We start from the raw sequence: 20591 nt of genomic DNA, 5'->3' as shown, positions 1-20591 counted from the left end.
GGCGGCGGCCCGGGCTGGCGGCGAAGATGGCGGAGCCGAGCGGCGGCGGCGGGCCCGGCCCCGGCGGGGAGGGCGAGGCGGGGCTGGGCGGCCCCGGAGGGGCTCTCATCCGCGTCACGGTGAAGACCCCCAAGGACAAGGAGGAGATCGTCATCGCGGACGGCGCCTCCGTGCGCGAGGTGGGGGCGGGGGCGGGCCTGGGGGGGTGTGGAGGGGCGAGGGGGGCCTGGCTGGGCCCGGGGGGGGCTGGCTTGGGGGTGAGGGGTCCGCTTTTGGGGGGGAGCGACGGGCCAGAGGGCTGGGTGCGGGGGCTTTTTGGGGAGGGGCTCTCCGCTCCCTCCCTTTGGGGAGAGAGGGAGGGCTTCCGACTCGGGGGCCCTGAGGAGCGGGGGAGCACGGTTTGGGGGTTGGAGGTGAGGGCCAGAGGGGCGTGGGGGGCTTTTGGGGACCCGGCTCCGGGTTAGGGGGGAGCTGAGGAAGTTTGGGGACACCCCTGGCCTTCGGGGCCTTGCGGGAGCTGGGAGAGGGCAGGTGCCGGGGCGGGGGGGCTCTGAGCTGACCCTGGGGACAGGGCCGGTCCCGGGGGAAGGGGGGGTCCCGAGGGCGGCCCGTGGGAGGGCCCGCGGCTGCGGAGAACGGGGTGTTGCAGGGGGTGCGGGAGGGAGGTGTGCGAGGGCCGTGGGGAGGGAGCTTTGGGGTGGGCGGCGGCCGCGGGGAGAGGGGTGTGGGAGGCGGGGGGCTGGGGGCTCGGCCCGGGGGCTGGGCTCGGGGCTCGGGGCTGGGGGCTCGGCCCGGGGAGCGGCAGGGACGGTGTTCGGCGAGCGGCTGGCGTGGGAAGGGCGCTGCGACGGGGAGAGGCGGCTCCGGGGGCAGGGCCGGCCGGGTGCCTGCGGGGAGGCAGCTGGGTGCTGCTGGGTGGGGGGGGTCTGGGCAGTGGGAGACGGATCCCCCGGGCGAGAGGAGAGGGGCTGGCACGTCTTTGGGGTGAAGGCTGGATGGCACAGAGGAAAGGGAACGTGTGGGCTGGGAGGGCGCCGCTCCGGCGAGGGAGCTTGGCGGGGCACGGCAGCGTGGGGCGAGCGGGAGCAGGCTGGGGTTCGTAGGGACCGAAGTGGCGGTGCCCACCGGGACAAGGTGTCATCGGCGCAGCTCTTGGCTCGCTGCGCGCTTTGGGCACGAGGCCGCGGTGCGAAGGATCTGGCGGAGAGCTCTGGGGAGCAGAGTGGCGGGGTAAGCAGGGGCTGTAGGACGTGCGGCCCGCCTGCTCCTTCCCGGTCGGCTCCTGAGAGCCCATCGGGATCAGCGGGACATTCAGCGACGGCTTTGTGCGGAGGAGGGCGCGAAGCTCTGCGACCAGCGTCACCTGGGGCTCAGGGCTGCTGTTTTTGAGGGTTCTGGCGCAAGAGCTCCTCTGGGACAGGTGTGGGCTTCTCTTTCCCTCCCGGCCTTTCCCTCTGAATCCCCTGTAGCTTGTGGCTTCCAAACGCAAGGCTTTTTTTCCCTCGTAAATCAACTTGGGAATGCCCCAGCCGGGCCAGCGATGCCCATCTCGGTGGCAGGCGTTAATCCCACCCCGTCACGCAGCAGAGAAGAGGTGTCCGTTGTGTGGCGTGGCACGCTCGGAGGGAATTCAGCTGCAGAAACAGGAGCTGGAGCAGACCTAGTTTATTTCCATTGGCTGATAAAGGATTGTTCCCTTTTCCATAGAGCTCTGTCCTGTATTAAATCAGAGTTGGGCTTTCCTTAGGAAAAAAAAAATCAAGTGAGCAGAGACACAAACAGTGCAGTCATTCAGAGGATAAACGGTGTGTTTGCATTAGCACCGAGGCACGCTTGGTCTCGCTTTGGAAGCCTTCAGCTCTGCTGGAGGTAATTGCTCTATTCTCGCTGAAATTTGCTCCACGTTTTAAAGCGTAGAGCTTGTCCTTGTTGTTATTTTTTTTTTTTTCTTAACACCTCAGACACGCTCAGCAACTGGCGCCTGCATGGGCAGCTGCCCGGGCCCCTTTCGGGTGAGGTACCGGAGGACTGGCCGTTCCTGTTTGCATAGCGGATGTGATATCTGGAGTAAGAGCTTTAAACTTCTGGTCTTGGGCTTTGCCTGAAAAATGCTGTGTTTGTTTTTCAGTTCAAAGAAGAGATTTCCAGGCGGTTTAAAGCCAAACAGGATCAGCTGGTTCTGATCTTTGCTGGGAAGATCCTGAAGGATGGAGACACGTTGAATCAACACGGGATCAAAGACGGGCTGACCGTGCACTTGGTCATTAAGACTCCGCAGAAGTAAGACCCGGTTTCGAGCTGGGGGGCTGAGGGCAAGCGGATGAGGCAAATAGACGTTGGTGGGGCGTTTCCGCTCCGCCGGCGACTGCAGCAGAGTACCTGTGCGAGGCCTGAGCGCCGGCTCTGGGGCGCGTGCTGGTCTGGCCACGGCGATCTGGCAGAGCTCTCCGGGGCTCTCCCTGCCGCGGCTTTGCCGCGCACCTGTGGGGTTTGTCGCTCGGCCGGTCTTTTCCCCAGGTTATGCAGATGTGTAAGGTTGGGGCAAGTACCTGAGGGGGCCGACTCTTCTTTAACACAACTCCCGTATGTGGCCTTGCGTACTTTGAGCCTTTATAATTTAGTAATCTTGAAAGAACCCCTTGGAACGTGATACTAGTCCTAACTAAGATGCTGTGCTGTTAACAGAAATGACTTTCCCAGTGAATTTCCCTTGACGTTGAAACTGACACCTCGTTTTCCTTTCGCTTCCTCTACGTACCGTGCTCTAAGCCTGCCCTTGCGCTCTCTCAGGTGCCGTGGGAGGCACGCCGTGCGTGCGGAGCGCTGTCGGCAGGGCGGCGCGGTGTTTCTGCGCCGTACCCGTAGGCACGTCTGCCCGGCTGGGCGTGCGCGGGGGCTCGGGCCGCGCGCCCACGCGCAGGCAGCGGTGCGGTTGTTAGCTGGAGTGCGGTACCACAGGCACGCCCCGCGTAGCTCCCGGTTTGGACGCGGCTCGCTCGCGTCTCTCTGCACCGCGTCGCTCGGGCTGAGCACAGGACGCAGGATGGACCGCTGGGTCCTGCAGGGTGAGGCTCTGCCGTGCTCTCCGGTGGAGTGGTGGGCACGGAGGGGTCGTGGGAGCGGGCACTGTGTTTCAGGCACAGCCAGGTCTTGTTGATCTCAAAACCCCTCCTAGGAAGCTTTTTTTGGGCTCCCGGTGAACTGCTGGGCTGCGCCCCGTTGTGCGGTTCTGTCCCTTGGGTGAGCTGCCGTGCCGGCTCGGTCGCGATCAGTGTCCCCCCGGCCCTTTCACAGAGACCAGCGCGTGCTCGTGAGCAGCGGCGTTGTGGCTTCCGCAGGAGGCCGCTCTGGGCGCTCCTCTGCAGGCCGCCTCCTCGCCTGACGCCGTTCAGCACCGTCCCACTCGTGAACCCTTTCAGAGGGCAGGTGAGAGCTGTCCTGGGCTGCGCTTTTTTCGGCCGATAGTCAGAGAGCAGCGCTTGCTGAAGGCCTTGCAGCCTCTTCCTCTGCTGGGAGAAACCGAGTGACCTTTCTCCAGCTTCCTTCTTCCGTTGTTGTTCAGCCTCCTACGCGCTTTGTCTCCCCGCTCTCTGCCCCCTCACAGTGACAGCTGGTTGCGGCAGCAGCCAGGTGAGTCTGGAAAGCGGACAGGGACCTTCAGGTTTGATTTTGATTTTTTTAAGTCCTAGGATAAGAGTGAAAAAGGAGAGGGAGGTAGAGAAAGGACTTATTCTTGGTGTGGAAAAAAAAATAAAAATCAAGAAATCGTTGTTCTTATTTACTTGACAGAAGCGTAATAGCATTTCTTATTTGAGGTGGGTGCGGTGAGTTTTGTGGGGTAGTTCCATGGGAAAGCTGTGCAGCGCCAGTCCAGGACTCGCTGTCCTGCCTGCAGGTGCTTCACAGAACCTTTAAATGTTCTCGTTCAAATGCCTGTAAAAATCCTGGGGAGGAGCTGTGATTCCAAGGTGCTGGCTGGGGTTGGTTTGCTCAGTAAAGCCGACGTCCGGCGTCCGCTGTGCTGCGGCTCGCAGTGCAGCGTCCACGTGTGTGCGTTCAGGGAAGCGCTGGTCAGCTGGCGTTGGACGGAGGAGCCTCGCGCGCCAGGTGCAGCCGGTGGCAGAGATGTGGATTCGGAGCCGTAGCTGCACGGGACAGGCGCTAGCTGCCCGGTGCCTCGGTTTCCCTCTCTGTAGAGTAATGCTGGTACTTATTTTTGCCCCCGGGAGCACTGAGAGGAACATTCAGTGCACGGGAGGGTTTGCAGGAAAGCAGATTCTCCTTTACCCCGTGCGCTAGCCCTGCTGTAACCTCCTGTGGTTTCTGCGGGAGCAGCAGGAGGATTTTCCTGTTTGGGGCAAACCCGTTGCTCAGGGATACAGCCGGGGTAAATAGCTCGGTGCGATTCGAGGAAAAGCGCCGTACGACTCGGGGTAAGACCGGCCAGGCCGCTTCGTGTGGGCCGGGATGAAACGTCAGGGGCTGTTGTGCATCGGGACGGGAGGCGGATTCCGGCAGACGGAAGGCACCTGGGAGCACAGCTGTGCCTCCGTGCAGGCAGGAATGGCAGCGGCCAGGGCCGGCTGCCGCGGGGACGGCAGGCGCGGAGGGAGGCTGGGTCGGCGCGGGGCGCTCTGTCCTGCGTCCCCCGCAGACGGCTCTGCTCGCTGTTCCTGAATCCCGGGAGTTTAACGCCTTCTTTTGTTTCTTTGCAGGGTCCAGGATTCAACGTCTGCTGCTTCTGCCCCCAATGCTGCTTCCGCCCCCAGCGCAAACCCTTCTTCTCCTGCTGCCCCGTCTCAGCCTTCCACATCCAGCAGCGCGGTTTCTGACGCGGGGAGCGGCAGCCGACGGAGCAGTGGGTCAGGGACCGTGGGAGGCCCTGGCGACGGAGGCCCTAATAGCGCTACGTCCATCCTGTGTAAGTGACGGCTGCGAGAGGTGTGACGTGAAAGAAGAATTTCCTAGGTTTGAACCAAGGCGCCGCGGTTCTCGACCCCTCTGCAGTCGTCTCTGCTCGCTGTAGGCTTTGCCCGAGTCCCTTCCGGCGGCATGCCTCCGCTCCCCTGCGCAGGGTAGTGCCAGAGCCCTCAGCGAAGCACGTGTAGGGATGTCCCCCTCCGCGCGGGCTGCCCTAGGAATATCGGATGCTCCTAGATCGGTGTGGGCGCAGCTCAGCTGATGCGCTTGTCCTCTTTTTGCAGCTGCCGAAGTTACTGACTCACGCCTCTCTCCCCGTGTGTTGTTCCCTCTCCAGCTGGCTTTGGTGGCATCACTGGGCTGGGCAACCTTGGGATGGGCTCTGCCAACTTCATGGAGCTCCAGCAGCAGATGCAGCGGCAGCTGATGTCCAACCCGGAGATGCTTTCTCAGATCATGGAGAATCCCTTGGTGCAGAACATGATGTCTAACCCTGACCTCATGAGACAGATGATCATGGCCAACCCCCAGATGCAGCAGCTCATGGAGCGCAATCCGGAGATAAGCCACATGCTGAATAACCCGGAGCTCATGAGGCAGGTGAGCCAGCGCGCCAGGGCTTTTCGGAGATCTCCCAGAGCACCTTTGTGGATCAGCTTGAGTGCCCGCTCTCCAGAGGGAGCGCCCGAATGCCAGACCAGCGATGTCAGAGATCGCTTCCCTCCCGCTGTACGCTCCCCACAAACAGACGGTGGTCTCGAGTTGTGTGAATGCTGGTTACTCAACCCCCGTACTCGCAACTCTTGTCTCCCTTTCAGGGCTATTGAGTCCGCCATGCGTTGGGCAAAACGGGGATCGTCCTAGCCTGCTGCTTACAGGGCTGCTGCGTTCTGGTTCAGGAATGGCAGTAAAAGCAGCCAAGGAGAAGTGGAGCTACTGCAAAAGCTTTTTGGTTTTCTCTCTTGATAGACTAAGTGTAGACTGCAGAGCTGTAGGGTCAGTATTTTACTGCCGGTGCCAGCGGAGAGCAGTAGTGGTAGGCTGGGATCCTAGAGGTCTCGATTTTCTGGGCAGTCCCAGAACAGAGAGGACCCATGCCCTAGAGGACCGGCCGTCTGGAAGACGGACGGTTCATCAGGAAGGAAGCGTGAGGGATGCGTGAGAGCCCGAGTGTTACACAGCCCTTGACGAGACTCTGCTGTTCCCCCAGGAAGACTTGTCAGGAGACCTCTGAGTGGCTGCTGAATGAGCCTAGTTTCCATCTGCTGCTTGGTTCTCTCTCCTCCAGCCATGTTGGCCATACATGAAATTCCAGAGCTGCAGGACTAAACTGCAAATGATCCGTGCAGCAGCTCCTCAGATGAGATCTGGATGCCCCTTGTGCAGGGGAGACCCATCGGAAGGCTGGAGAGGGGAGATTTCTTGGTTTTCTTGAAATGGGAAGGATCCAAGCTCTTCCACCTTCTCAGTTTTTGAACGCAGTCCATCTCCTCTGAGTGGGAACATATGGGTGTTAAATGTTTGGATGTCCTGATCCTGCTTAGAAACAAAACAATCTCATCCAGCTGAACTGAGGCTGAGAAGGAAGAGAGCTGAGCGAGGGTGGGAGGAGCCAGGATCCCTGGGCTCCCTTTGCTTGGATAAATGATCTATCTGCTCTCTGGCTGTGAAGCGGGTTTAATTATACTCTTTTCTTCTGGGAGCTGAGGCTTAACTCTTTCAGTGCTTGGTCAGCACAATACCACTGGGCTGCTAACCGGGCTGTCGATCCGCTCCAGTCTTCCGTGGCGCACGTGGGCCTGAGCTTTCCCTGTTTTCCTCCTTCTCTCAGACGATGGAGTTGGCTCGCAACCCTGCCATGATGCAGGAGATGATGCGGAACCAGGACCGTGCTTTGAGCAACCTCGAGAGCATTCCAGGAGGGTACAACGCCCTGCGCCGAATGTACACGGACATCCAGGAGCCCATGTTCAGCGCGGCCAGGGAGCAGGTACTGGCTGCGTTCCTGTGAGTGGGGTGCGGCGTGCCGAGCGCGGGAAAGGGGCCTTTTCCTGACTCCGTGCTAACAGGGCAGCCTTCCCAAAGCGCGGCTGTTCATCCCCTCCCGCTCCGGACGATGACCTCGTCCTCTAGCAGGAGGACGTCGCGCGGTGCCAGTCATCTGCTGTTACTGTGTGGTTTGGTGCGGCCGAGCAGAGAGCTGCCCTCGCCCCTGCGGTCTCCAGGCAGGCTGGATGCCAGCCATCGCCGATGCGAAGGCCCCACGGCTTCGTTAGCGCAGCCCTCTGCTCCCAGCCCGCCTTACTGTATTAGCTCAGGCCTGACGCCTCTGGATGGGAGCTGGCTGAGGTCCAGCTGGCTGCAAGCGCAGGAGGAGCAGGCGCAGGTCTGCCTGCAGAAGGCTGTGCAGACATACTCCCGTCTAGCATTACCTACTGGTATGTCCGGGTGCTGATTTTACGTGGATGTTTTGAAACCCTGCATTTGGGAGCCAAAGCTCGGGCTGTGGCCGCTTCTTAGGCCTGGTCTTTTTCTGAGCGAGGTGTGCTGTGGATTACAGCTTTCTCAGGAGGGAAGTTGCGGCTCGTGTTTAGCAAATTCTGGACCTGGATGAATAGGATCGGCTGGTCCCTGGCTCGTACGGGGGTGGAGGTAGTCCGACGTTTTCTGCTGGGGCTAACTGATCACGGCTATTTCTTTTTTCTCTTTCCCTAGTTTGGCAACAACCCTTTCTCTTCCTTGACGGGGAATTCTGATAGCTCAAGCTCTCAGCCTTTGCGGACGGAGAACAGAGAGCCGTTACCGAACCCCTGGAGCCCCACGCCCCCTGCTTCCCAGAGCCAGGCACCCAGCAGCGAAGGGAGCGCTGGCTCGGCAACCACCCAAAGCACACCGACTGTATCCAACCCCTTTGGGCTGAACGCTGCTAGCATCGGGGCTGGTACGTACGCAAGGGAGGAACCCCGGGGTGCCGCTCACTGAAAGGCCGCCCAGGCTTCCCTGGAGGGAGTTCCCTCTGGCGTTGGAGTGCCTGGCCACGCTGCTCTCCAGATGAATGGTTCTGGCCCGGCTGCAGGCAGAAACGGGTATTTCTGGGGCACCTTTCGGAGGGTAGCTTTGGGAACTCTGATGGCACGGAGCCCTCCAGGGCACGGGAGGGTGGCAGGCGAAGCACCGCCGTGGCTGTCCCCAGCGATATGCGCTGGTGGCCAGGGCATTGCTGTTCTATGTCACGTATTTTGGATGCTGCAGCAGCGCTCAGGCTTGTAAGGGGTTTTCCTTTGTCTTCTCTTTCCTTTCCCCTTGCAGGGATGTTTAACAGCCCGGAGATGCAAGGACTCCTGCAGCAGATTTCCGAAAACCCTCAGCTGATGCAGAACATGATCTCCGCCCCTTACATGCGCAGCATGATGCAGACTCTCGCCCAGAACCCGGACTTTGCAGCACAGGTAAAAGTGTCGCGGCTGTCCTCTCTTGTCAGACCGGCCGTGAACACAGCGCTTGTGCGAGCGGGCTGCCGCTGTAGTGGGAGCGGCTCCTCGTGCAGAAGCCGGAGAGCCGAGGGAGCGTAGACGGTTCTGTGGAATTTCTCGACAGCTTAAAGGCAGTCGCAGTGCTAAACCCCGTGTCTTTGCAGAGCCACTGACAGAAACGGTGGCTTTCAAAGGGAATGGGAATGGCCCTTCTCTTTGCCTGTGGCCAAGTGGCCCGTGTTCAACACTGCTGCCAGGAATTGAGCTGTCCCGTTTCTGTCCGCGTGAGCAGGGGAACACTGAAAGCCCAGGAAGGGAGTCGGGGGCATGAGGGGCTTGTTCTTCGTGGCTTAGTTACGTAGGGTTTGACGGCCAGCAGCAGCCCTCTGACCCTGCCTACGTGTGCTGTCTCTTGCTAGATCATGGTAAATGTCCCCCTCTTTGCTGGGAATCCACAGCTTCAAGAACAGCTCCGCCTTCAGCTCCCTGTCTTCCTGCAGCAGGTAAAGGCCCCTGTCCGGCCCTGCGCTGCTCTCGGCGCCGGGCTCCAGAGCTTTTCCATCCTCTGGAGAAGGGGAGCGTCCCGGCTGCTTGGACAAGTGGCCTGGCAGGCACGGGGGCTTGGGTGGTCTGGGCTGTGAAGGAACACGGTTTGCGCGGGGGAGAAAGGAAGAGCTTGTCAAACAAGGCAATCTAAATGAAGCAGCCTAAATTACCTAAGGGTGGACTGCAAATTAGACTCGTTAAGCTACGTGAAACCCCAGTGTGGACAGTCTCTCGCTGTAACGAGTTTACAAAAATTAAACGGCTGAGTGTGCTGGAGCAGCTGGTTCACTCGGGTAAATCACATGAACTCACTGCAGTTCCAAAGGCACGTGCCCCCGGTTCGAATCGAATCGCCTAGCTCGCTCAGGGCATTGATCTGCAGGCGATGAGGGTCTCTGCAGACGAGCCCTGCAGACGTGAAGGGGGAGCCAGGCTCGCAGGTCCGCGCTGGCTGCAGGGCAAGAGGCGCAGCTCTGTGCTGGTTGCTCAGGTTGAAAGCTGCTGGATCTCTCGCTGTTTGGTACCGCTGTGTCTCTTTGCCTTTGTTCCCAGATGCAGAACCCAGACTCCCTCTCCATTCTCACCAACCCCCGCGCCATGCAGGCGCTCCTCCAGATCCAGCAGGGACTCCAGACGCTGCAGACGGAGGCCCCAGGACTAGTGCCAAGGTAGGGAGTGCTGCAGGGTGGGCAGCAGGCAGAGCTGACGCGCTGGCTACCGCCACGCAGACTGGTTGGCTCATCGAGGAGATCGGCTCTGGGCCCTCCTGCGCGTGTGTGTGCCCGCAGGCCTCTGTGAGCTCCAGCTTATTAGCACCGCTTGTTTGTACTTCACGCAGGAAGTCCTTGACCCTTTCTTTTTGGAGAAAAGGTTTGGAATCCACTTGGTCCCACCCCCATCTTTTGTTTGCCGTATTCGGTATCGGCTGAACTCAAGAATTTTTGTCTCTGGAGAACAGTGTGAGGCGCGCAGCCGCGAGGTTGGGTGGGTACGCTGGGGCAGGCTGGTCTGCCGGCAGCCCTCGGGCTCTCTGGCAGCGTGGGTCGCGTTCAGTCTCCGCAGTTCTTTGTTGGGATTGCTTACTCCCAGCACCGCGTGTGACCAGGATACAAATGCAGCCGCTTTCATTTGCAAAGCTGTCCTGTAGCACGGGCCTCCGCGAGGGCCAGCCCGGCAGAGCCTGCTGGTTGCCGTGCTGCCCGGCGCGCGGGGGACACCCAGAAGTGCCAGCTTCCCTCTGAGCGCACCCTGCCTTCCTCTGCAGCCTCGGCTCCTTCGGCATGCCTCGAATGCCCCCGTCCTCCACAGGAGGAAGCACAATCCCGGAGAACCCCGCTCCCTCCGCTTCGACGCCGGCCAGTGCCTCTCCCGCTGGGGGTGGTAACCCCCAACAGCAGCTCATGCAGCAGATGATCCAGCTGCTGGCCGGAGGAAGCTCTCAAGTATGTAGTGCCCGGCTGCGTGCCGATTCTGGGGAGGGACGTCGCCAGGGTGAGCGAGAGGTGGTCCCGATGTCGCCTCGCTTTCAGGGACGTGGTCCCCACAGGCTTCTCTCGGCTGTGGTGCTTTGGGCCAGGTTTGGTGTGGGGGGCTGGCGGGTTCTTGGGGGCGTGGTGACCCTGCGCAGGGGTGTGAAGCTGAGTGGCAGGGACCCTCCTCCCGCGCGGCCGTCGGTACGGAACTTGGGCTGCGCCAAGGCCCGTGGCAGCGTGGGGAGGTGGGCAACGTGCTCCAGGCTCGCTTAGCGATTTCGGCGCGCCTGACGCTGAGCTCAGGGTCCCTGCTCGGCCGTCGCTGCGCGCCCTGCCCGCGCGGGCCGTCTGTCCCTGCTGTCTGACTCCGAGGTCTCTGTCCTTCCTCCCACAGGCGCAGAGTCCTGAAGTGCGATTCCAACAGCAGCTGGAGCAGCTGAACGCCATGGGCTTCATTAACCGCGAGGCCAACCTCCAGGCGCTGATTGCCACCGGCGGAGACATCAATGCAGCCATTGAGAGACTGCTGGGCTCCCAGCCTTCCTAAACTCCTGTCACGCTGCCCCTCAGACGTCGGCACACGCATCCATACACATGCACAGGGGGATCTTCCAGGAAAGCCCGCCGTCATTTTCATATCTGACAGCTGTCCATGTATTTAAAACAAAAAGATACAGCTTAACCCCGACCTTCCTACTAAGTTAAGATTTCATGTTGAAATGCTCTTTAACTGGCTTGTATGTGGATTCCAGTTCTCATCGTGGCCACAGAGACTTCAGATGTGTATTTTTTCCTAAATATGCCCTCTGTCTCAGACACTTCTCTCTCTCTAGATGGTAGAGGCGATACTCTAGTTACTTACCCGAATGATTGTGTTTTGAGTAGCTTGATTTTAACTGTCCATGATTCTCTCCCCTAGTCCTCCTTTCAGGCAAATATTTGAAACCTGAGCCAAGTTTGGGTTTTGGTTATTTCTCCCAGCATCTTATTGGGAATGGATCAAAAGGAAAAAAAAAATTGAGACGACCTGGAAGTTTCTGGTGTCATTTGTTTTAATGTTCCATTGGCTGAACGGAGCCGGTGTCCCTGGCACGCCGGTGCCTCTGGTCTGGCGGAGGGTGAACGTGCGTGAGAACCGCGTTTGAAGTGCGGCCTCTTGACGCTCTCGCGAGGCTGTGAAGGAGCCTCGCTGCCTTCGGGGATCAGCCTTGCTGTTCTTGGACTTGGGCTGGAAGTGCCGTGCGGAGGAACGTGCTCGGAAGGTGCGTTTCTGCCCGGGCAGTTTAGTTCTGCGCAGTGGTGTCAGGGGTTTGCTGGCTGTGCTCAGCAGGCTCGTTTCTGAAAGTGTAAAAACAAAAAAAAAAAAAGGAAATTGAAAAATAAGTTAACGATCTTTTCGCTTCACTGGAAAATGTTGGAGTTCATGTTCTTCCCAGTTTGGATCCATCCTCCATTCCCCCGCTCCGTTTTGGTGTGTTTGAATGTTACGACTCTCCAAGAAGCGCCCCGAGGACCAGCAGGGTGATGTTTTCCCCGGAGCCTCCACGGCTGTGTAATTTGCATACCATTTTTATCAAAGAGAAATAAATGCGCACAACCATCTGTCTCCCTGCCCTCCGTGTATCTTCCTTGATTGCACGCTGGAGCCGGTTGGGTTCCCGGAGTTACTCCTCGTTAATCTGTCTCGCCCCCCTCGGCGCGCCTGTTTGGGAGCTTGCCGCGAGTTGGGGACTCGCGTGCGCGTCGGGCGCGTGGGTCGGGGCGGCCTGACGCGCGGCGTTCAAGAAGCCGGCGGGCTCTGCTGACCTCGGAGGCGTTGGCTTGCCGCTGGACGGCGCAGGGGAACTCGGCAGCTCCGAGCGCGGGGGGTTTTGCTGCTTTTCTGAAGCAAGCAGGCAGCTAGGTGCTAGATTTTGGGTTGGCGGGGTTTTTCTAAAGTTCCTTTCGGCAGGGGAGGAGCGGGTAGTGAGAGGGGATGGGAGGGATCCCAGCACTGCTGCCTTGTATACCTGCCAAACCTGCTGCGCCCAGTTTGCTTCCGAGTTGGAGATGGGATCCATCAATACTCCATGGCGGGGGAGAGCGTAGGTGGAGCGGTGGTTGCTTGAGAAAACACGGGAGCGCAGGCGGCTGGAAGCGCTCCTGCCATTGCGCGTGCATCACGACAAGCCCGCCTGTTTTCCGACGAGGATTCAGAAAGCCGAGCTTTAATCTCTCCTCTTGGAGGCTGCGCACGTACACGGGGATTTCTTTATGCAACACGTAAAAAGGATTTGCAGAGTTGTGTACGGATGGGTACGGAGGTTCCCAGCGGCGCTGGCAGGGTCAGCGCTCTTTCCTGGTGTTGCTGATCGGCCCCTTTGCAGCTAAAAATGCGCTTGGAAAAAGGCCGGTGTGGCCCTTCGTGGTCTCTGCCATGCGACAGATGTCCTCTGCCTGCTCTGAGGTCTTTCTCTCTGCAAAGCTCTGTCCCCTGTAAGCCAGCTCCCCAGCAAAGAACGCGCTCGCGGGAGGATGGGGTAACTGCGTGAGTGAGCGGCGGCGGGGAGCGCAGCTGGAGGGAGGGGTGGAGCGGAGATGTACCCCCCATCTCCGCGATAAGGCTGCGCTCTGCGTTGGAACCTCTTCAAAAAGCAGAACTAGGCCTAAACTCCGGCTTTGTCCAGCTGGAAACAGTCCTTCCAGCTCCCTCCTCACTGTCAGGAAGCCGCGCTGATGCAGTGCAAATCGTGCCGACGCGAGGGCTCCGTGTGTGTGCGTGGGGAGCCGCTGTGCTGCTTGCTGATGGGACAGAAACTCCGGGCCTGTCCCTCCGCGTCGGACGGGGGGACGTGAGGGGCACCCCGTGAGCCTGAGGGCTCCCGCCAGCCCTTGCTCTCGGCGTGGAGCAGCGTTGGTGCCTCGGCATGGCCGGGACGAGGCTGCGAGCGGAGCTGGCTGGAAATGCCTGCGCGGTGCAGGGTCCTGCAGGCGGCCTGCTGTGATTACCGAGGAGAACTGATGTGCCGCTTGTAGAAGTTCTTGCTGGGATATTTTTTCTGAAGCGTAGGTCCTGCTTTTCCAGAAAGGGCTCCGGACTGCGGCAAGCGCATGGAAGCCGTTCTCCAATGCTTCCCACGGAAGGAGCCACGCTTCCCATGATTTTCATCTACCGGGGAGGAATCGAGGAGGGGGAAACGCTGAGCCTCCACAAGGCACTCAGCGCCCAGCGTCTCTCTGCTCATCTGCGCAGGAGAACCTTTCTCCTGTCTCTCCGTGCCGCAGCATCCGCTCGTATGTCCGCCTGGGATCGTTCCTCACCTGCTGCCAGCCCACCAGCCACGGTGCTAAAATAAAGACAACGGGGAGGCCTGCTGTCTCGGCTTGCAGCCGCTGTTTGCGTCTGACGTTCATCTCCCAGCTCTGCTGCTTCCCCCGGCCGATCCGGCAGAGCTCGGGGAAACGCTCTGCGCTGGGGCAGCGTTTACCAGCCCCTCTCAGGAATTATCGTCCCCCGCGCTCGCGGGCCGAGCGCTCTCCTCAGCGGCTGCGCAGGCTCTGCTCTGGCCCTCGCTCTTCCGGGAGCAGAAAAGCGCAGCCGGGCCGCTGCAGCCCTGGGCGCCGGCCGGCGGATTTGGGCCTCGCCAGCAGCCCAGGCGTGGGGGAGAAGGCGGATTTTGAAGACTGGTGAGAAGGGAGCTTTTTAGTGAAACCTTAATCCCCTCCAGAGAGCTCTCCCTAATCCTCACAACGCGCTGTTCACAAGCCCTCTTCCAAAGGAACAATCGCACTTTCTCGCTGTTGTCTCGCTCCTTCCCCGAGGAATTGCCCAAAGGTGTTCCTTGCTGACTGTTTCCTCTCATTTTTCTCTGATAAATAGAATTAATTCCTTTAAAATGTAATGGAAGGAGCAATTTCCTCAGCAGGTAGCAGCAAATCTGGCTGATTGATTTGGAGAGATTTCCGCTGTCAAGGATTTATTTTCGCTTTATTCCTCCCCCCTCCCTGGAGGAGAACTTTTCCCCCGATAACCAAACCTAACACTGAAATCAAACCTCTTAAACGCGGAGGAGGGAGATGTTGCAGGAAACGAACATCTACATTTCTTTCCAGAAACCATTTTTTATCGCTAAGGTCCCCGGGCAGGACACGGGCTGTTTCCTGCGGCCGCAGCCCTGATTTTGGGGTGCAGGTTCAAACAGAGCCGGTTAATAACTTCAGAAGGTGCTGCAAGAGGGGGTCAGCAGGGAAATCGGCCAGGATCGGGAGGTCACGGAGCGGGAGAGCTTGGGGAAAACACGTCTGTGTGCGCGTGTGTATTTATATTGAACGGCTGCAGCATCTCCGCTCGGAAGGGAGGGCAGGAGGGAGAGCGGGCTGAATGACGCTCCTCGGCGCCTCTGCTCCTCCTGCAGCGTTTTGGGGCAGAAAACCCAGGATTTAGAGAGGGGCTGGGACACCGCCAGCTCCTGTGGCTGCCTGCCAGCGGGGCCTGCCCACATCCACGTTCACGTTGCTCTGACTTGGTTTATTTTTAATTTCTCCAGCAAGTCGATACCTTGGTCCCTGCAGCTGCCCGGCCGCTCCCGGCCACGTTTCGGCGGGGTTTGCAGCGCTCCCAGCCCGCGGGACCGGCTGCGCTGGAGCCGGCAGCGCCCGGGGCAGGGTGGAGACTGGGATTTGCTGTTTGCTCCCCTTAACGCAATCATGAGTGGTCCAGCCTGCTGCGGGGCTGAAGGACCCGCCGCGGCGAAGCGTCGGCCGCGGGACCCCCGCGGAGCTGCCCTGCGGACGCAGAAAGAGAGCGGGGACAAGCAGACAGCCCCGGCGGGGGGCCCAGCGCCGCCTGTCGCTGGGCCTTTGGCTGGGCACGCATGTCTACATGCACACACGTGTCCACACGGACACGCGCACACACGCACGCGCAGCCCCAAGGCTGCAGAGCCCCCGGCCCACGCGCAGCTGCCCCAGCACGTGTGCGGAGCGGGCGGCGGGCGGCAGGCGCGCGTGGGGAGCGGCGGGCGTGCACGCCACGCGCGGGACGCGGGGAGGGGTGCCGTGTAAAACTCCGCGTGCACGCGCGTGTGGGTGCGCTGCGCGGTTAGCCCCGTGCGTGCACGGGCGCGTGCGCACGTGCACCCGTGTGTCTGTGCACGTGCACGTCTGTGTGTGTGTGCATGGGCGTGTGCACGCACGGTTTTCCGCACGTGCCTGCCCGTGCCCCTTCACATGCGTGTGCACAGGCCCCTGCGCGTACACGTCACCGCGCACGTCACTCCCCGTGCCCGTCCGCCCGTCCCCGCCCCAAAGCGCGTCCCCGCGCAGGGCGCGCATGCGCAGAGCCCCACCTTCCCGCGCGGCCCCGCCGCCCTTCCAGTGCGCCTGCGCAGACCCCCGGGCGGCGAGCCCCGCCCCACCCAGCCGCGTGCGCATGCGCGGTCGCTGCTTCCTGCCGGGCGGCGGCGTGGGGCCGGCGGCGGCTGAGGGGACCCCGCGCACCCCCCCCCCCAAACCGGGCCCCGCAGCCATGAGCGCCCCGCAGCCCCCGGGCCGCGGGATGCGGTTCGCGGAGAGCCAGCTGCGGCGGCACGGCTGGCGGCGAGGTGCGGGCCGGCCTGGGATCCCCCCGTGCGCGGTCCCCGGCGCCTCCCGCCGTTGTGCGGCGCCCCCCGAGCGCCCCGGTCCCCACCGCCCCCCCCCCCCCCCGGCCCCTGCCCCTCCCGGGTCTCGCCGCCCGGTGCCCGGCCCCCTTTCCCCCTCACCTCCCACCCCTGGGGTCTCCCCTGCTCCGGGGGAGCCGCTGCGGCCGGTGACCGGTGCCCTCGTCCGCAGGGCAGGGGCTGGGGAAGCGGGAGGACGGCATCGCCGAGGCCATCCGGGTGAAGGTGAAGTGTGACACGGCGGGGGTGAGTGCGGCCCCCTCCCCTGCCCGCGGGGGCTCGGGCCCGGCGGCCACCACCGGCTGCGGCCATGCCGGCGGCTTCTCTGCGCCCCGCAGGTGGGACACGACGCGGCGGAGCCGTTCTCCTTCCACTGGTGGGACCACGTTTTCAACAAGGCGGCTGCCAACATCGCCGTGGAGGCCGGGCAGGTGGGAGGGTGTTGGGGTCCCTTTTGCAGTGCCTCTGTGCGGCCGCAGCCCCGTGCGCGGGGACGGCAGAACGCTGCCAAGCCCTTTGCACCTCTCTCCCCTCAGGACGGCGTCTCCGTGAAGACGCTTTCGGAGCAGGGAGTCAGGATCAGCAATAAGAAGCCCCGCAAGGCCGGCAGCGCTGGCAGCACGCTGTACGGCCGCTTCGTGAAGGTGAGCGGCCCCGGGGACGCGGCTTGGGACCCGCTGGTGTCTCTGCGAAGGCTGCTGGGAGCTCAGCATCCCTTCCCTGCGGCGCAGCCTCCCCCGCCCGTCGCTGCTGTGGCCCCCGGTGCCCCCTTTTCCTTGCCGCCCTTCCTCACGACCCCTCTGCCTCTCCCTGCTGCAGTCAGCCACGCTCACGGCGCACGGCGAGGAGTCGGCAAAGCTGCCCGCCAGCTCCGAGAGCAGCGAGGAGGAGGAGAAGCTGGACCTCTCTTCGGCCAGGAGGTGAGGCTGGCACGGCGGCGCACGCTCCCTCCCCACGATGTGGCAGCGGGGAGGGCCGGGGAGCCCCGGTCCAGTCCGCGCTCCCTCTGTGTGCTGGGGGCGACGCGTCCTGTCTGCGTCCCGCAGGCTGACGGACGAGGAGCTGATGCGAGCGTGCGGGGGCCGCACAGCGCACAAGTAAGTTGCTGGTGGGGGTTGCACGGTTGGGTTCCCCCCCTCCGGGCTGGGGGGTGCGTTCCCTGCCAGGGAGGCGCCGAACCCCGGCTGCCCGCTATCGTCGCAGGGGCGCCCGTCACGGCCTGACCATGAGCGCCAAGCTGGCGCGGCTGGAGGAGCAGGAGCGAGCGTTCCTGGCCGCGTACCGGCACAAGGAGAGCGGCCCCCCGGCAGAGAGGCAGGAGGAACGGAAGAAGACAAAAAGGAAACGGTCCAGGGATGGCGCTGACCCCGAGGAGCCGCAGGATCAGGAGCCAAGCGGAGAAGGGGAGGTGGTGGGAGAGCAAGGGAAGGCCGTGAAGAGGAAGAAGCAGCAGCAGCAGGAGGAGGATGACAAAGAAGAGCCGGCTGAGACAGAGGAGGAGAAGAGGAAGAAGAAGAAGAAGAAAAAGAAAAAGAAGGAGGAGGAGGAGAAAGAAGAGCCAGCTGAGACAGAGGTACCTCGAGACACGGCTGGGCCAGGCCAGGCTGGGCACAGCCCCAGGAAGAAGAGGAAGAAGAGGAAGAGGGAGCCAGAGTGAGCGAGGGTCCAGGCCGCCGCGCTGCGCAGCTGCCGGTGCCGTCCGGCTGTGCGGGCCCCCGTCCTGCCTGCTGACGCTGGTGGGCGCCTGGGGAGCCGCGGGCTCCTCCCGGGCAGAGCCCGGTGCCGCGGCCCAGCTGCGTCTTCGCCTCCCGGGGATGCTGGGCTGGAGCTGGAGGGAGCTTTGTTCGCTCCCCGAGCAGCCGCCACCCCCAAGGCAGGGCCCTGTCTGCCGTGGGTCTGTCGCAGAGGGGACGAGGGACGAGCCCCGCGGAGCGCTGACATTTTTTCAAGGCCGTGAATAAATCTTTATTGCAGTTAGCTGTCCTGAAGCGCTGGGTACGCGGCAGACCCCGCGATCCCGGATCGCATCCGCGCCTAGAAGCGCTTGGATTGGGTACCAACCCCAGACCGAGCCCGGCTGGCAGCCGCCCGGTCGCTGCCAAGCGTCTGGGGACTTTGCGGTGAACCGGAGCCCAGCGGGGTGCCGAGCTCCCTCCTACCGGAGCGCCGCGGCTTTGGCAGAACTGGGCCCTGATCGGCTGTGCCAGAGCCGCGCCCCAGCCCTAGGTCAGCTGCAGGACGCAGTCCGTCGCGGGGTACGGCGGCAGGTTTAAAGCGTATTTCTGCTGGAGCGCGGCGGGCACAAACCTCCCGCCGAGGAAGTGGTAGCGGCCGGTAAAATGCGCGGCCGCTTTCTTGGGTGCCGTGAGCGAGATGAGCATGTCGGGCTGCAGGCCGTCCGCCTTCCCCTTCTCCACGTCCCAGCCTGCAAGAGGCCCCGCGGCCAGGCTGGAGCCGGGAGGACCCCGCCGGGCACCCTCCTCTGCCCGCGGGCGCTACTCACCTGAGGGGATGTCGATGCTGGCGATGGGCGCCGTGATGCGCTCGAGGGTGCTGAGGATGCTGCCGAAGGGCTCCCGCACCGCGCCCTTGAAGCTGAACCCAAAAATCGCGTCCACTACCAGGCCGTAGAGCTCATCGATGAGCGCAGCCTGCAGCGGGGAGGGGAGGCAGCGGGTGAAAAACAAAACAGCCCCGGGTGAAAAACAAAACAGCCCCGGGTAGGGCTCGGGGGCGGCCCCTCACCTCGGCTGGGAATTCGGAGAGGAAGGGGATGTCCATCTTCTGGCACTGGGTGGTCAGACCTTCGAACAGGGCCTTGCTGGGGCGCTTGGGGTAATACACGGTCGGCTCGTAGCCCTGCAAGAGCAGGAGGGGCCTGAACGGCGCCGGGGCACCGGGAGCAGCTGGGGGGGGACCCCCAAAGCCTGTGGGGACGGGGGTGCATGGGGGCAGGCGCTCCCCCTGAGGGGAGCGTGCAGCCGCCTGCGCAAGAGACTCACAAACATTTTCAGGTGGCGGGCGCAGACCAAGCCGTCGCCGCCGTTGTTCCCCGGCCCGCAGACGACCAGCACGGTGGGCTGGCTGGTGGTGAAGGAGCTGGGGGGGTAGGCCTGGCGCGGGACGGGAGGCGCAGGGTCGTACCGGGGAAACGGGGCCGGGACCCCCACCCGCCTCTCGCGCGCCCACCTTGGCGATGGCGGTGGCGCAGCTCAGCCCCGCCAGCTCCATCAGCTGATCCACGCTGAACTTGTACTCGGTGAAGAGCTCCTGGTCGATGGCCTGGGCCTCCTCCTGCCTGCGGAGGGAGGATGGGGGGGTCCCTGGGGGCCCCAACACCCCGCCGGACCCCGGCTCTGCAGGGCGAGGGCCAGCCTGGGGACGGCTCCCATCCCCTCGCGCCAGGGAGAGTGGAGTGGGGGACACGGGACAGCGTCCAGCTCCCGTGCTGAGCCCCCCCATGTCCCCCTGCACCCCCCCGTCCCCCTGGATCTCTCAGCCCTCACCTGTGTCCACCCCTGGACCCCCCGTGTCCCCCTGCACCCCCCCGTGTCCCCCTGGACCCCTCAGCCCTCACCTGTTCCACCCCTGGGCCCCCCATGTCCCCCTGGACCCCCCCGTGTCCAACCCAACACCCCTGGACCCCCCACGTCCCCCTGGACCCCCCAGCCCTCACCCGTGTCCCCCCCTACGCCCTCATGTCCTCCCCGACCCCTCAGCCCCCCGCTCTGTGCCCCCCTCTCCACCCTGTGAACCCCCCTCGCCCCCTCCCCGCACCCCAAACGCCCCCCGCACCCTCCGGCCACCCCTGCCGTTTCGGGTCCCTCCTCGCCCCCCCCCGTACCCGAGGAACCGCAGGCCGGGCGCGGGCATGGTGCGGTGGGGGCGGCACCGGTCCCAGCTGCGGTCCCAGCTGCGGTTCCAGCGCCCGCCCGCCCGGGCCCCCGCCGCCAGCAGCAGCCCCAGGCCCAACAGCGCCCGCGGTCCCGGCATGCGGCGGGCCCGGTCGCGGAGCTCGGGGCGGAGCAGGCCGCGGCGCACAGCAGGCCTCGGGGCGGAGCTCGGGGCGGAGCAGGCGCCGGTGCCGGGCCCGGAGCTCGGGGCGGAGTCGCCCGTCCCCGTGCCGCGGGGCGCTGCCGGGCCCGGAGCCCCGGGGGCCGGCGGCGCCCGTCCGAGGCCCCGGGAAGGAGGGCGGCGGAGAACCGGGCCGAGCTCCGTGTGCGCTCAGGCGCCGTGAACGGGCTCGCACCGGCGGCTCGGCCCCGCCCGGGGGTCCGGGCCAGGCCGGGCCCCGCTGCCGCCTCCCCGGCGTCCCCCGCCGTCACACGAGGCTGCAGACGAGGGACAGGACCCTGCTCCTCCTGCGGGGCTCCGGGCAGCCGGCGGCGGGGTCGGCGGCGAGGCTGGGGTGCGGCCGGGCCGCCGTTACGGGGTGTGGGGTGCAGGCGGGACAGGGGGCTGGGGCCGCCCTCCGCTGCCCCGGCTGCAGGGCTGCAGTTTGGGCTCGGCTGCAAGGTGCCAGAACCCCGAGCCCTGGTGAT

The 20591-nt window shown here is 63.3% G+C and overlaps 3 protein-coding genes across 5 annotated transcripts; 2 read left to right on the top strand and 1 right to left on the bottom strand.

Annotated features, from left to right (window-relative positions):
* On the top strand, positions 1–12017 carry UBQLN4 (ubiquilin 4). 3 transcript variants are annotated; one of them, XM_086768326.1, is made up of 12 exons: positions 1–179; positions 2129–2280; positions 4716–4921; positions 5258–5520; positions 6752–6910; positions 7636–7861; positions 8230–8369; positions 8813–8896; positions 9492–9607; positions 9778–9809; positions 10204–10381; positions 10806–10946. In XM_086768326.1, the coding sequence occupies exons 1-11, from the start codon at positions 27–29 to the stop codon at positions 10350–10352; spliced, it is 1680 nt and encodes a 559-aa protein (XP_086624452.1). In that variant the 5' UTR covers positions 1–26; the 3' UTR covers positions 10353–10381; positions 10806–10946. The 3 variants fall into 3 exon arrangements, 2 of the variants coding, with proteins under 2 accessions (XP_086624452.1, XP_086624451.1); XR_015261246.1 differs by lacking the exon at positions 10806–10946 and having other exon boundaries at positions 9778–9923; positions 10204–10343; XM_086768325.1 differs by lacking the exon at positions 9778–9809 and having other exon boundaries at positions 3–179; positions 10806–12017.
* Positions 12018–15856: 3839 nt separating this feature from the next.
* Positions 15857–18027, top strand: GPATCH4 (G-patch domain containing 4). The gene is made up of 7 exons (XM_086768212.1): positions 15857–15993; positions 16223–16296; positions 16389–16481; positions 16587–16694; positions 16870–16970; positions 17097–17147; positions 17254–18027. Exons 1-7 carry the CDS (start codon positions 15918–15920, stop codon positions 17705–17707), a joined length of 957 nt encoding a protein of 318 aa, XP_086624338.1. The 5' UTR covers positions 15857–15917; the 3' UTR covers positions 17708–18027.
* Positions 17991–20074, bottom strand: NAXE (NAD(P)HX epimerase). Its single transcript, XM_086768213.1, has 6 exons — positions 19895–20074; positions 19240–19348; positions 19053–19163; positions 18796–18909; positions 18554–18701; positions 17991–18475 (listed from the first exon to the last, which is right to left on the bottom strand). The coding sequence occupies exons 1-6, from the start codon at positions 20041–20043 to the stop codon at positions 18273–18275; spliced, it is 834 nt and encodes a 277-aa protein (XP_086624339.1). The 5' UTR covers positions 20044–20074; the 3' UTR covers positions 17991–18272.
* Positions 20075–20591: the final 517 nt, after the last annotated feature.

This window comes from Chlamydotis macqueenii, chromosome 28 (assembly GCF_036417535.1).
Source record: "Chlamydotis macqueenii isolate bChlMac1 chromosome 28, bChlMac1.mat, whole genome shotgun sequence".
NCBI classification, from domain to species: Eukaryota; Metazoa; Chordata; class Aves; order Otidiformes; family Otididae; genus Chlamydotis; species Chlamydotis macqueenii.
Note: the sequence above shows the minus strand (reverse complement) of the source record. Positions and strands in the feature narration are given on the sequence as shown.

Coding starts and splice junctions, on each gene's coding strand:
- NAXE (XM_086768213.1), bottom strand. CDS start 20,043: ATGCCGGGACCGCGGGCGCTGTTGGGCCTGGGGCTGCTGCTGGCGGCG. Junction 18,910..19,052: donor CCCGCCACCTGAAAATGTTT/GTGAGTCTCTTG, acceptor CTGCTCTTGCAG/GGCTACGAGCCGACCGTGTA. Junction 18,702..18,795: donor TCTCCGAATTCCCAGCCGAG/GTGAGGGGCCGC, acceptor TCCCCGCTGCAG/GCTGCGCTCATCGATGAGCT.
- GPATCH4 (XM_086768212.1), top strand. CDS start 15,918: ATGAGCGCCCCGCAGCCCCCGGGCCGCGGGATGCGGTTCGCGGAGAGC. Junction 16,971..17,096: donor GACCTCTCTTCGGCCAGGAG/GTGAGGCTGGCA, acceptor TGCGTCCCGCAG/GCTGACGGACGAGGAGCTGA. Junction 17,148..17,253: donor GGGGGCCGCACAGCGCACAA/GTAAGTTGCTGG, acceptor CTATCGTCGCAG/GGGCGCCCGTCACGGCCTGA.
- UBQLN4 (XM_086768325.1), top strand. CDS start 27: ATGGCGGAGCCGAGCGGCGGCGGCGGGCCCGGCCCCGGCGGGGAGGGC. Junction 180..2,128: donor ACGGCGCCTCCGTGCGCGAG/GTGGGGGCGGGG, acceptor TTTGTTTTTCAG/TTCAAAGAAGAGATTTCCAG. Junction 7,862..8,229: donor CGCTGCTAGCATCGGGGCTG/GTACGTACGCAA, acceptor TTCCCCTTGCAG/GGATGTTTAACAGCCCGGAG.